This window comes from Gadus macrocephalus, chromosome 13, assembly GCF_031168955.1.
Source record: "Gadus macrocephalus chromosome 13, ASM3116895v1".
NCBI classification, from domain to species: domain Eukaryota; kingdom Metazoa; phylum Chordata; class Actinopteri; order Gadiformes; family Gadidae; genus Gadus; species Gadus macrocephalus.
The window spans coordinates 9,023,049-9,038,497 of NC_082394.1; the positions used below are offsets into that span (position 1 = coordinate 9,023,049).

At 45.2% G+C, this 15,449-nt stretch overlaps 1 protein-coding gene across 1 annotated transcript in view; it reads left to right on the forward strand.

The window, feature by feature from the left end:
- LOC132470443 (glutamate receptor-interacting protein 2-like) overlaps positions 1 to 13,881 on the forward strand; it is a 39,135-nt gene extending 25,254 nt beyond the window's left edge. The window contains exons 17-24 of the mRNA XM_060069075.1: positions 2,777 to 2,916; positions 3,323 to 3,523; positions 5,328 to 5,481; positions 5,770 to 5,884; positions 6,622 to 6,817; positions 7,260 to 7,522; positions 9,103 to 9,249; positions 9,970 to 13,881. Coding sequence (XP_059925058.1) covers positions 2,777 to 2,916; positions 3,323 to 3,523; positions 5,328 to 5,481; positions 5,770 to 5,884; positions 6,622 to 6,817; positions 7,260 to 7,522; positions 9,103 to 9,249; positions 9,970 to 10,113 — 1,360 coding nt within the window. The 3' untranslated portion in view covers positions 10,114 to 13,881. The remainder of the gene's footprint in view (positions 1 to 2,776; positions 2,917 to 3,322; positions 3,524 to 5,327; positions 5,482 to 5,769; positions 5,885 to 6,621; positions 6,818 to 7,259; positions 7,523 to 9,102; positions 9,250 to 9,969) is intronic.
- Positions 13,882 to 15,449: the final 1,568 nt, after the last annotated feature.

The following is a 15,449-nucleotide window of genomic DNA, read 5'->3' on the forward strand; positions in this document are numbered from 1 at the left end:
TCCTCTATTCATCCGCTCTTCATCCTCTCTTCCTCCTCTCCTCATCCTCTCTTCATCCGCTCTTCATCCTCTCTTCAGCCGCTCTTCATCCGCTCTTCATCCTCACTTCATCCGCTCTTCATCCTCTCTTCATCCTCTCTTCCTCCTCTCCTCATCCTCTCTTCATCCGCTCTTCATCCTCTCTTCAGCCGCTCTTCATCCGCTCTTCATCCTCACTTCATCCGCTCTTCATCCTCTCTTCATCCTCTCTTCAGCCTCTCTTCATCCTCTCTTCATCCGCTCTTCCTCCTCTCCTCATCCTCTCTTCATCCACTCTTCATCCGCTCTTCAAGCTCTCTTCAACTAATCTTCGTCCTCTCATCAGCTGCCCTTCATGCTCTCTTCATCCTCGCTGCTCCCACTCTTCGTCCTCCATTCCTCACTACACACAGTCCACAGACCCCACAGCCCCAACATTAACCTATCTGTTCAGTAAAGGGGCAAAGCTTTCTTAGTGAATATGTTGAGTTGGCATCGGTTAATGTTGTATTGTTCGGCCAACATTCCTTAGTTGGGTGTTGGTGTTTTATGGAGCAGTGTGCAAGATCCGTAACATTGCAGCTGCTCTAAAGGTCAGGCCTCGCCTATCGCAAATAGTGGCAAGGAGCATATTGTTCCAGAAATAGCATGAATGTTTCACCAATCCCAGGTGTTCTAACAAAAATGGCGGGCCTGTTGTTTGACCAACCCCAGGTGCTGCCACATAAGTATCACGCCTGTTTGACCGATCACAAGTGTCGCAAGAACAGCATCAAGCATGTTTGCTCTAATTAGAAGCAAGGGAGCAGTCGTCTCAAGCCAGTTGTCAATAACCAACAAGAAGAGATACAACTTTAGCATTATGCTAAGAGCCAGCTCAGCATATCAGAAGAGATGTAACATGGGCATTATGCTAACAGTCTGCTCAGCTATACAAAGGCCAAGTTACAACCATGACAAGTTAGTTGAAAGTTTTAACAGGCACGTTCAGTCGAACCAAACACCAGTACTCTATTAATAGAGCATCTAGCCACTGTGCTATTGCAGGTCTCCCTCCACCTGGCTTTCCACACATGGTGGAGGGATATAAGCCATGTGATGAGGCTTTACACTGAGCCCAAGCACAGCATTAGGATTATCCCCACTCTAATATCTAGGGCGACGGCGGCTTCATTACTTTGGCCTGATTAGGGGGACAAATGTATTTATCAAATACATGCCTCCAAACATGTCTGATACTCGCCTCAAAGTATATTAATTACACACCTGAAAATATATCAAATTCAAATAGAGAGTATGAAAACTACTCATAATCCACGTTTGTTAACATTGGACACATTAAGTGTGATAGTTGAATTTAATGTTTCTCTTTAAATAGAATAACTGCTTAGGAATACTAACAAAACAATGCAATGCATAATGCTAACAACTGCTTGTACATCTGCTCATTCAAGTGATAACACTTGCCCACAGATTCTAAGTTTTTCTGCATGTAGATACATTTTATAACACAGTTTAATCCAATGTCAGTCCATTACTGGATTAGAGAGAGAGGAGAGAGAGAGTGGGATAGGGTGAGAGAGAGAGAGAGAGAGAGAGAGAGAGAGAGAGAGAGAGAGAGAGAGAGAGAGAGAGAGAGAGAGAGAGAGAGAGAGAGAGAGAGAGAGAGAGAGAGAGAGAGAGAGAGAGAGAGAGAGAGAGAGAGCTTGGGACAACTGTTATAGGAAAATTACAAGGACACACAAAATGCTCACACAAACATTGACTCACAGACCACAGTGCCAAATGTTGTTGCTATCAGCAGTGTCACCAGTACATTTTTAATCAAGTACATGCATGCTGTAGTGTATGTGTCTGTGTTTGGCCCATTGGGTGTGTGTGTGTGTGTGTGTGTGTGTGTGTGTGTGTGTGTGTGTGTGTGTGTGTGTGTGTGTGTGTGTGTGTGTGTACGTGTGTGCGTTTATGCGTGTGCGTGTTTGACTGGGAAAGCAGTAGCGTAAGTGTGCGTGCATGTCTGTGGTGTGCATGGCAGTTATGCAGGTGTGTGTGCGTGTGTGTGCATGTGTGCGTGTGTGCCTGGGCATGTAGGTGTATAAGTGCGTGCATGTCTGTGGTGTGCATGGCAGTTATGCAGGTGTGTGTGCGTGTGTGTGCATGTGTGCGTGTGTGCCTGGGCATGTAGGTGTATAAGTGCGTGCATGTCTGTGGTGTGCATGACAGTTATGCAGTTGTGTGTGTGTGTGTGTGCGTGTCGGGGGGAAGTGAGTGTGATTGATGATAAGATTACGAGTAAACTTTAACCCAGTTGGCAAGGTCCTCAACGCATTTGTTCAACAAAACAAAGGGGTTTACATAGCACCCAAACTAGACCTTTCGTTTAGTTAGTCTAGGGTTGGCTGCAAACCGGGTTGACTCTGCTGTGGTTTTTAACCTGGTTAGCATCTTCCCAGAGAAGCATTGGGCCTGTCGCCCTTGAAGATGACGCTGGTGTTCTGCTGGTTAGCATGAACCTAGCAACCAGTCCAACAAAGGCATCAAAACAAAGTACAGGATGTTCCTTACACCATGTGCCGAGCAAGCCCCTGCCTATACATGCATGGACGCCCACACACACACTCAGACACACACAAACACAATGGTGGTATTATATGTGATTCACACAAGTGAATGGATAACTGTGGTATGTTTCATTACATGTGTGTATGTATGTTTGTGCGTGCGTGCGTGCGTGCGTGTGTGTGTGTGTGTGTGTGTGCAGGACGGGAGCTATCCATGTGGGAGATCGTATCCTGGCCATCAACAGTGTGAGTCTGAAGGGGAAGCCGCTGAGCGAGGCCATCCACCTGCTGCAGATGGCCGGGGAGACGGTCACCCTGAAGATCAAGAAACAGCTGGACAGTGAGTTCACAACACTCACATTCACATCCATATTTGACCTAGATCCAGAACAGGTGCTCCTTACTGATTCTTGTAGGAATATATATATATATATATATATATACTTTTATTTAGTCACAACAATCCAACAAAAGTACATATGTATATATATACGTATATATGTAGACAACAGAAGACTCATCCCAATTGGATTTAGGTACTTTTGTATGATTGATTTGACAGAATAAAAGTTATTCTCCGTACAAGCATCTTTCCGCCTAAGAGCTACTCTGATATCGACTGTACAGTCCTTTTTAACTCTTTGAATCTGCCTTGCCGGTGAGTTGCATCAGGTAAAAGCTTCTGCTCAATGATTCCACGTAGATGTAGGATCTATAAATATGAACACGCTCCCTACGTTTCCCAGACGGAGAGGAGAGGAAGGGGGAGGAGGGGGAGGAGGGGGAAGAGTCCATGGAGAACGACCTCAGTGACCCTGAGGACGATTTGACAGACAGCCAGCAGACCAATCAGCTGTCAGAGCTCTACTCCACCACCATCCCCAGTGTGGACTCCGCCCTGGAGTCCTGGGACGGCTCCGGGCTGGACGCTGGCTACGGCAGCCAGGGTAGGACACACACGTAAAGGTCAAAGGTCACCCAAGCATTGTCATTAAAGTGTAATAGAACCCCAATTCGAAACACTGAGATTTAGGAGAAGAAATGCGGCAAGAGTTCTCGGAAGTTGACATGCTTTCACCCGTGGTTATGACCCACTTCAACTTTAGAATACTTTATTGAAGATTAGTAGCATGCATTTTTGATTATGAGCGCTATATGGAGCAATGTCTTAGGATTAAATGTGCCACACAACTTTGTAGTATAGAGGTGCGATTAACACCCAATTATTCTACTCCCGTTACTCGAGGCGAAGTTGCTCACGCAAAACGCAAACTTTTCTCACGCAAGTGATTCAGCATGACTTTATATGTACTCACGCTGTGCATTCGCTTCTGGTGTGAACGCACGGTAACTGTCCAATAAGTTCACCCACTGCCCAAACGGAGCCTCAGCGTAACCTCTTGATGGTGCTGTGCCGTCGAGAGGTCAAAGTGCAACGGAAAAGGCACGTTTCAATGTCACAAAAAGATCGAAGCAGAGCAGCATTTAAAAACAAAAAAATTATCCTAGTATTTTAGACACAGTGACAAAATGGCACAGACTACTATCTTAAAGATCATAAAAGACATCTTAACATGGTTCAAACAAAAGAAAACAATATTTTGGGCCCTATTTTAACGGTCTAAAACGCAAGATAAGCGCCAAGTGCAAGTAGCTTTGTGCGCAAATCTAAAAAGGATTGGTCTGAGGTAGCTTAATTACCCCTAGGTGTGGTTTGGGCGTAACGTACAATAAACCGATGAGAGTGCCAGCTCCCATCCCCTTTAAGAGCCATGAGTGCATTTGAATCTGACGAGTTGATATTTTGACAGCGCGTCTGCAGTCTCCGATGAGACGGATGCACATGCATTTTAAACTTCAAATGGCTCAGTTTATTGCAAAATAATATGGCCTGATTCACACATGGAATAAGGTTTTCTTCCACAACTTAACACACATATGATATGCAGTAACTGTAGTTCTATTTAATGATATACGCAATACATTATACACATCGTTTCTTATCAGTATTGTATGCATTATCGTTATCGACTTGTGTTCCTAATATGCATGTCCCCCCCCGTTAATATACATTGCCATGGACTGTATTATGCGTTACGTGTTTAGTTTGAGTGTGTTTAAACAGATGGACGCACACACGCGCGCCCGCGTTCATTCATTCTTTTTAACACTCACTCGCGGTAAAACAATGTTTGCTCACAATCAAATACTCATCAATCCTAAAAGTTATGGGCATGTACACGATGTCTGTGTCAAGAAAATATGTGTTTGCTGTACGCTGTTTGCAGATGCATTGATTTAAAGTACAACTTATCACCGCTGTATCAGCTGTTCTTTCCCAAATAATTTACCAAAAATGTGTGGCTAGGTAGATGAGAGAAGCAAAGTGTATGCGCGAGGTGCACAAGCAACATTATGCATGCGCCCTTAAAATAGCGTCTGAACAACGCGCCACTGACTTTAAACCAGGTATTTCCTGGATTGTGGTGCAAGTGGTTTCTGAAACTGCAAAATAGCACCAGGGAACGTTTGCGCCAGAATAGGCCTCCTCCTCTCGCCGAACCGCCCCTTGGGGCGCAAGATCATTCCCTAATTTACCGACGCGTGGCGCAGGAGGGAAAAGAACGCTCTGCGCCAGTTGCAAACTAGCAACGACACATGCGCCAGTGAGAAAGTCAATTGTGCCGGATGCAAGATAGGGCCCTTTGGGTTCACCGGTTCGAGACATTAATGAGCATTCCCACGCTGCAGGTACATACAGCCAGCAGGCGGCAGGTCTTGCTCTGCACCCTCATGAGTGGCGCTGCGCCAGACAGCCCGGCAGCCCGCCCCCTGCTGGCCGCAGGAAGAACTACCCCTTCAGCGACGGAGGATTCAGCGAGGACGATTGGGACAAGGGACCAGGGTAGGAGAAAGAGAGAGAAAGAGAAATTGGGGGAGAGGGGGTTGTATTTCTGTGAGTGTGTGTGTGTTTAGTCTATATTAGTTTCATTCATTTTTAATGAAGAGTATGCAAAAATGCCATAAATTATGAATGTGTATCTGTGTGCTGTGTGTGATGGTGTGTGTGTGTGTGTGTGTGTGTGTGTGTGTGTGTGTGTGTGTGTGTGTGTGTGTGTGTGTGTGTGTGTGTGTGTGTGTGTGTGTGTGTGTGTGTGTGTGTGTGTGTGTGTGTGTGTCTGTGTGTGTCCAGCTACAACAGCCAGCAGCCAGACGGTGTTCTTCTGGACCCAGAGGACAGTTTCTGGTGTCAGGCTCTGGAGGACCTGGAGACCTGCGGCCAATCAGAACTCCTCCGAGAGATAGAGGTAGGAGACCTTACACAGACAGGTAGGGGTTAGACAGTACACAGACAGGTAGGGGTTAGACAGCACACAGACAGGTAGGGGTTGGACAGGTAGGACACCGTACACAGACAGGTAGGGGTTAGACAGTACACAGACAGGTAGGGGTTAGACAGTACAGAGACAGGTAGGGGTTAGACAGTTCACAGACAGGTAGGGGACCGTACACAGACATGTAGGGGTTAGACAGTACAGAGACAGGCAGGGGTTAGACAGATTCACAGACAGGTAGCGGACCGTACACAGACAGGTAGGGGTTAGACAGTACAGAGACAGGTAGGGGTTCGACAGTTCACAGACAGGTAGGGGACCGTACACAGACAGGTAGGGGTTAGACAGTACAGAGACAGGTAGGGGTTAGACAGTTCACAGACAGGTAGGGGACCGTACACAGACAGGTAGGGGACCGTACACAGACAGGTAAGGGTTAGACAGTACACAGACAGGTAGGGGTTAGACAGTACACAGACAGGTAGGGGTTAGACAGTACACGGACAGGTAGGGTTTAGGACAGTACAGAGAGTGAGGGGTTAGACAGTTCACAGAAAGGTAGGGGTTAGACAGTACACACACAGGTAGAGGTTAGTACACAGAGACAGGTCATTAAGGAGCAGGTAGGGGCTATACAGTACAAAGACAGGTCCTTAAGTCATAGGTAGGGGCTAGACAGTGTATTTTAATTCATGTGTTCCTGTGTGTAGGCGTCCATCATGACTGGCTCGGCCATCAGTCTGGGTGTGGACGGAGTCCCAAAAGCCGGCCAAGACCCCCTACTGAGCCTCGGCCGAATCAGCCCCCTGAGCAGGAACTCCCTGCTGCATCAGGGAGCTCACCTCCACGAGGAGGCCCACCTCCACCATGAGCACCAGCTGCACCAGGAGGCCCTGCTACACAAAGGTACAGGAAGTCAGAAGACTGCTACGTTAATTGCCATTGCTATTATAGTTGTATTCCTATTGTATTGTAATATATTTATTTGTGGTCATGTTCTGAAATCCAGTACGCAGTACTGGATTCCCAGTACTACGTGAGACAGTACTACGTGAGACAGATGCATGTGCATCTGTCTCATAATGTTCATACAGAAATCCAGTACGTAGTACTGGATTTCTGTATGATATGATGCAGTACATATTCTGGGACACTATGGAAGCAGAATTTAATCTGAAATATATACCGATTTTAGCAATACAGGCAACGTAATTCATAACGTTGATGTGTGTTTCAGAAATACTGTATATCCCTGCAATACCGGTGGATTACAGAGCCCTGTTTCAGAAATGAGTTTTCGAAGATAACTGTCTCTGATTATTTTGAAAACAAGAACTCTTCCTTCTAGAGGCACAGCTGCACCAGGAGGCCCACCTGCGCCAGGAGGCCAATCTGCGCCAGGAGGCCCATCTGCACCAAGAGGCCCACCTGCACCAGGGGCACCACCTGCTCCAGGAGGCCCACCTGCACCAAGATGCCCGTTCCCCTCACCTGCACCAGGATTCCAAATCCAAGGCCTCCCTCAGGGTGTCAGAGAGGACGTGGGAGTCACGCCGGATTAAAGAGGAGATGCAGGAGATCCTTTCTCCAAACCCCCTGGAGCTACACAAGGTAATGTGAAGTGGCTTGCCGGATGGCTGACTACTACTACTACGACTCCTCTTCGTCCCCTATGGGACATAAGGCTTAAAAACTCCCTGGCAGCATGTTTGGCCTCTACCCATGACAGGTTCATCTGTTCCAGCTCTTTTGACACATTTCTGCGCCAGTTGGTTTTTGGCATCCCTGGTTTTCTTTTGCCTGGTGGTGTCCTAGCCATCTCAGGTGTCTGTGCGTAATCTGCTTGGTGATGCTCGATTTCATGTACAGGTCATTGTTGGAGATCTTATTATGGCTAACCAAGTGACCACTAGTCATCACATCTAGCCACCTGGTAGGCAACAAAAATAATCTTAAAATAGCATATAGTACACACAAAATAAGATAATCTAACATGAAGTATAGTCAAATAAATCGGTGAAGCACGTATAATGACACTTTTCCCTTCGCCGTGTTCAACAAGGAAGACAACAAACACCAGCAACGTGTTCTGTTCCAATCATCTAAATCACTAATGTGACATCATCTTTGGTGAAGACACAGTTCCAATTGGAATGGCTGATGGATTTAGACCTCCAATAATAATGTCACATGACTTTATGGCATCCGGACCGGAAAAGCAAAAGCGTCACGTAGCCTGGTTGAATTGTACAGTGGGAAGGTTTCACATTTAATAAAGGATCACTTGTTCTTTCCAGTGTATCTGGAGAGCAGGAGCTAATGGGGAAGTGACGTATAGGTTAACTTGTGGAACACACGACAGTGTTCTTCCGAGAGTCATTCTACGAATTTTCTATGAACAACATGATATTAACACCCTGGCAGTGTTGTGTCAGAGGGTTACAGCTTTCTATTCTTCCATTGCTTCACATACACACATACTCATAGACCTGTGGCAGCCTGCAAGGGCCAAGGTTCTAAAGGTTGGATTTTCTTTGGTTTAGACATGTCATGCTGGAACTTTGCCTAACAAACCTTATCCAAAATAAACAAAAGCCATTCAAACAGCACAGACTCCAAGCTACAAACACAAATCAAACCAAACTATGTTTGAATCAACTTCACCATTACTGACTAGACTAGACTTGCTTTAGCCGACTAGAATCAACTAGTCTACACATTACCTATTTAACAAAACTAGAATACTGACAAACTAGATTATAGACAGGCTTAACTATAGTAAACTCGACTAAACGTAACTAGATTGGACCAGATTTAATAAGACTTTACGACACTATACTAGATCTAACCAGACAACACTAAACCTTTACTAGACTAGACCTAATCAGATCAGGCTGAACTTAACTAGCTCTTATCAAACTAGGCTTGGCTAAACCTTTACTAGAATAGACCTAATTGGATCAGGCTAAACTCTACTAGCTCTTATCCACCTTGGCTTAACTAGACCTTTACTAGACTAGATCTAACTCGATCAGGCTGAACTAAACTAGCTCTTATCAAACTAGGATTAACTAAACCTTTACAAGACTAGCTCTAACTAAATCAGGCTTATCTCAACTAGCTCTTATCAAACTAGGCTTAACTGAACCTTCCCTAACCCAGCCTGACCCCCACTCTGCTGAACCCTACAGGTGACGGTGATGAAGGACCCGGAGAGCGATGACTTTGGCTTCAGCGTGTCTGACGGCTTCCTGGAGAAGGGGGTTTACGTCAACATGATCCGGAACGACGGGCCGGCTGACCGCTCCGGCCTCAGGCCCTACGACCGGATCCTACAGGTCAGTATAGGAGGGCGCTCAGAACAACACACTCTATATCTACCTGATGCCGGGTTCTTGCTGACGCACTCATGAGCATTAAGATGAATCACGGAGGCTTTTTATTCAGACATTAAAGATCTCGTGCGGGCGGGGAGCATGACTCCTATGAACTACTGCTTCTTCTCTTGTTACTCAATATCGGAAGGCTGTAATGCACTCTCTCTGTCTCTCTTTCTCTCTCTCTCTCTCTCTCTCTCTCTCTCTCTCTCTCTCTCTCTCTCTCTCTCTCTCTCTCTCTCTCTTTCTCCCTTTCATCTGTCTCTCTGTATCATCTCATATGATTGACCAATCTATTGTTGTTCTATCAATAGCAAGGAAGGATTCCGATCATTGTTGCACGCAGTCACACAAACGTCATTCCTACTGCGATTCAGATTGGATCCAGATTTGTACTCATATTATCAGACATGAGTAACATTACATTTTTACATTTTCTTCTTATTTGGAGTTCAATTATGACAAGGCCTTTCTAGTCAAACTGAGTTCTTATGTCGGTGCGGATCAAGCTTGTGATCAGGGCTGTGGTCTGGTCCTCATGTTGGTGTGGATCATGCTTGTGATCAGGGCTGTGGTCTGGTCCTCATGTTGGTGTGGATCATGCTTGTGATCAGGGCTGTGGTCTGGTCCTCATGTTGGTGTGGATCATGCTTGTGATCAGGGCTGTGGTCTGGTCCTCAGGTGAACCACGTGCGGACCAGGGACTTTGACTGCTGCCTGGCCGTGCCCCTCATCACTGAGGCTGGAGACCGTCTGGAGCTGGTGGTCAGCCGGAACCCCCTGGAGGACAATAATAACACCATGGACCACCAGCTAGACCTGTAGCGTGAACACACACACACGCGCGCACACGCACGCACGCACGCACGCACGCACGCACGCACGCACACACACACACACACACACACACACACACACACACACACACACACACACACACACACACACACACACACACACACACACACACACACACACACACACACACACACACAACTAGCTCAATTCACAACGCACAATCCTGTTGTGTTACCGAGCATCCCACCAATGTGCCACATTTCAATACAAATTCCCTGACACGGCACAAATCACATAGTGAACATAATGCAGTCAATGCAAAAAGAAAACTGATCAATTTCAAATAGGAAGGCACATTCACCGATTGCTAAGAGATCTACAGCACATTGAGGTCTTCTCTCTGGTCCACCAGATCTGTGAATTTTTCTCCAGCAGAGTGCAACAATCTCTGTGATGTTTCAGCCAACTGCCTTACTTTCGAACATGGTCACCTAATTTTAACAGGACTCCCTGTGACTACGGTTGGCTGATTTTAGTTGGACTTATTCGAGGAGACGTTAAGAACTTCGAGGCTCAAAGCACTTTGTGACGGACATGTCCAAGGCAACTGTCCAGGTCGGAGATGTAGCAAGGAATTTGATCTGTTTTTGCTGCTGCGCCTTGGACCGCTTCCCCAGAAGAATCCATGTGAAAAAAAAAAAACTAACCTCACTCTTCTCTTCCAGCCTTGTATTTTTCTTACAAGGAGTCATCCGACCACTAGCTCTAGAACTCTCTCTGTCGTAGTAATGCACGAAATCCCTGGTTTGTGAAGTCTTCGTCTCGGATGACGTTTTTGTTGCCGTTTGTCTTCACGCAGACACTGTCTAGAACCCAGAACAGATGTTTTAGTTTTTTTGTTCTTCGGTGACCGATCAGTGCCCAGGATTTGAAACATCTTCTCAGAGCGTACGACATTGAGGCTCATGCCTACGCTACAAAGACAAAAGAACGCTGATGTTTGAGTTTCAGCTGTTACCGCACACTGAACGATTTCGGTAAAAGCATAGAAGGGACTATCCAATTGCTATCCTCAATGTTTTTGTAAATCAAACCATAATTAATTTAATTTTTTGAGTTCTCTGTGATGCAGGTTGAGCATGGAGTCACAATCAGGTAATTATAACTGGTTATAATTATAAATGGTCTGATTGGTTCTAATTTTGGACCAATCAGAACCACTGGTTGTAATAGCATGTATTTCTTCAGAGGTGTCCAGTGTTGAGTTGGTGTAAATGTCACCATGGAGGTCCCAACAACATCCCTACAAGGGGCTGTCCCCATGAGCATAGGAGACCAGAGACACAGTCATGAACACACTTATTTTACAGGAACACACACACACACACACACACACACACACACACACACACACACACACACACACACACACACACACACACACACACACACACACACACACACACACTCACTTATACTCCCCCCCCCCCCCCCCCCCCCCCACACAAACATTTTCTGTATCCCCCCCTCCTCCCTGCCCCCCCCCACACATAAACATGCACAGTAGCTCTCTCACACATACACGTGAACATATGCACAGACAAACACATACAAACACAGACACACACACAGACGTATACTTATAAACACATACACAAACACACATACTATCACGCACATTCTATAATATATAAACATACTGTGCGTGTGTGTGTGTGTGTGTGTGTGTGTGTGTGTGTGTGTGTGTGTGTGTGTGTGTGTGTGTGTGTGTGTGTGTGTGTGTGTGTGTCTATGTGTATGTGTGTGTGTGTGTGTTTGCTATGTATCTGGGCTATGAGGGCTATGCAGTGATACAGAACGAATATGAGGTGAGAACAACTGTGTGTGTGTTTGTTGAGTGTTTCATCGAGAAGAAGCATATCCTCTGTTTGGTTTTCAGTGTATCTTTCTCTCTCATTTTCTCTTTCTCTCTTTTGCTCAGTCCCTCTCTCTCTCTCTCTCTCTCTCTCTCTCTCTCTCTCTCTCTCTCTCTCTCTCTCTCTCTCTCTCTCTCTCCCCCTATCACTTTTTATCTTGTCTCTCTCTCTCTCTTTCTCGCTCTCTTCCCCTGTTCAGTCATCTTGTTACATAAGACAATCAGAGTCCAACCACTCCCTGAGTGTGTGTGTGTCTGTCTGTGTGTGTGTGTGTGTGTGTGTGTGTGTGTGTGTGTGTGTGTGTGTGTGTGTGTGTGTGTGTGTGTGTGTGTGTGTGTGTGTGTGTGTGTGTGTGTGTGTGAGTGTCTGTGTGTGTGTGTGTGTATCTGTGCGTGTGTTTGTGTGTGTGTCTGTGTCTGTGGGTGATGGGGTTCATAAAGATAGTTCATGAAAGAAAGAGAGTGTTTGTGTGTGTCTGTGGGAAAGAGTGATAGGCCATGTGTGAGTGAGGCCTGAGCGTGAGCGAGAGAGAGACACGCACACACATAGTAAGTGAGTGCATATGTGTGTGACAAAGAAAGAAAGACAGTGTGTACATTCATCGCACATTCCTCCTCTTTTGCCCCCTCTCTTCTATGTATTCTAGATCTACAACAGTGACTTTGTTCTGTCTGGCTAGACATATGCCTGAATGAACAATATTCAATAGTAATGCATTCATTATTCAATAAAAATGCATTATTATTCAAAAGTCGATGAATTTATTGACATGGAGAACATACAATGCTTATTTCACCTGAAGCACTTACAAAAAAGCACACTGTTTATTAACCGTTGTACTTTCCTGTTTCATGTTTGAGTGTTTTCTACAAAATATGTCGACGAAAAGACAAACATTTAAAGAATCATACAAAAGTTGAAATACTGATATAAAAAAAGCCTTTTTCAATTATGTGTGTGTGTGTGCATGCAGGGGTCTGTGTGTGTGTGGGGGGGGTGTGTGGGTGCATGAGTGCGTGTGTCAGTGTGTGTGTGTGTGTGTGTGTGTGTGTGTGTGTGTGTGTGTGTGTGTGTGTGTGTGTGTATATATTTGGCCATCCATACCCTATGCATTATCCAGTCAAGGTCAGTATAACAGCCCAATCCGGACAGGAGACAGTGGACAAAGGCTTTTCACTGGTTGGAGGATTTCAAAAGATGCATTGTGATTGGCGAGAGAAACAAGCGATTGCAGCCAATCACTGCTCGCTTAAAGCCCTTTACTATATATATATATATATATATATATATAGCCATTTCAAATGGTGGTGTTTGTATATGTATACAGCACAGAGGAAGAAAAATGGTTGAGGTAAAGGCCGACATTCGAAATGGAAAGGGACATTTACACTAGAGATCTAAGGGGATGTGAGTTTGTTTGTTGACCATGTCAAATTGACTTCAGTCATTTCTCTCTCAAACTGCTTGGCAGCCTATTGTAACAGAGAGGTGCATTGAGGTTCCCTGGGGGTCCCCTGGAGATCGTTGGGGTCAGAGAGGGTAGGCTGAAGGTCATCAGGGGTTGGGTTCCGGATTGGGCTCAGAAACCTACCATGTGTGCTGATATGGTGTATTTTTTCACATGTGTAAAGTTCTATTCTATGTAAAATAGTATTTTTCTATGATATTACTCTTCCGCTGAGAAGGAACGGAAGCACATGCGCGTGGCCACAGGAGGGGAAAACAAAGTGTGTCGGTGTTGTTGTTTTGGGTGTCATTTTGGTGGTTTTTTAAAGATTCAAAGAGTGTACTGCGATACTTCTCTTTTAAGAAGAATTCAATAATAGGTTCAAGATGAAATTATGAGGAAAAATTAACATAATAAAATGGTTTTATTTTACATTGTTTGTCTGTGTGTGTATTTCTTTGTTAGTCTGACTTCTCACCCAGCATTGGTTTAATGAGTGTATCTGTTTTTAGTTTGAGGTGAACGAGTTGTATATTTGTAGTGTGCTGCAATTTGTATCTGCATTTGAGTATATTTGTTAATTTGATCTCAAATCCGTTGTTGAGAGACAGAGAAGGGGGAGTGGGAGAAGAAGATAAAAAGGGAGGACAGAGATAAAGAGAAAGAGAGAGAGGAGGAGAGGGGTGTGAGAGAGGGAGAGTGAATGAGAGAGATGACTTGACCTTTACACAAAACAAAGGAACAATGTAAACGTGCACAGAAAGCCTTTATGTGCAGAAGAAACACACACACACACACACACACACAGTCACACAAATTGGCCCACTCTTACAATAGTTAGCATACCTTTCCATAACTCACTGTAACACATTAAGACAAGCTAGGGAAGAGTCTGTCCTCAGGACAATCAGTAAATGCTTCCTCAGTAAGTCCTGTCCATGAACTTCAGTAGAATGGGCTGAGTATAATGAGTTTCCAGCCCTGCTACAGCTCATATCCTCGCAGCTCTCTCTAACATGGTCACGCTTGCTGTCGGGATTAAACTGTTCAGAAATCTGGTTCGCCAAATATATCATTACGTTCTACCCAAAATGCACTGTGAGAGTAGTTTAATGCAACGGGTTACGTAACTGACACTTATTTTTGCTAAATATCTCATGATCATTATTTTTTCTAGTTTCATCTAAATCCTCCAACAGAGATGGTCAGCGCACACGTTTTGTTTTTTATGCTGTAGCTGTCATGGGGAGAGATCTAACACTTGTCGGCTTGTTTGGTCGACCAAAACACGTCACACCAATACGATTTCCACTGCATAATTGCTGTCCAAATTATCCCTATAATAGTGTACTATAAAGTGTTATTTATATTGGGGATTAGGGAGCGAGGGAACAAGAGAGTCAATTCAAACACAGCCAGGCTCTGGCCTCCAACATCGCAGCTCTGCCACAGTTTCACTGAAGCTGGATCACTTGTGAAAGCAGCCACAGGCACCAACGTGCCCTGTCCTCAAACAAGAAGCTTACTGTTCAACCCGAGTTATTTTTAACCTTTTTTGCAACTTGATTCATGGCTAATCCACAGATCAGCCGCTGACTGCAGACTTCAGAGGGGTGTGCCGCGCTGCTTTGTGGTCTGCTGTATACTGGGATATGCTATTGTGTTTTAGTGTAAAGTTTATGTTTACGTTCACCGCTGCATCACAACAGAATTGAGTAATTGCATTAAATTGACAACGATGTGGTGGAACATTCCCAGAGTCCTCTGCAGTGCCGGAGGCGATGGCTTTGTTGTGAGAGAGGATCTCCATGGGGAAGCGATGCGTAGGCAGCCCTTTGTGTCTCGGGTAATGGGCTCCTAATGTAAACAGAGATGGGAGGCTTTGGGGTTACAGGGACAATTTACTTCCTCCATTCATCTTAAAAATACAAAAATAACCGTGGGATGTATTTCTAATAAGCTTCACGCATAACACACTTGTTATGCACGCACACTGGAAA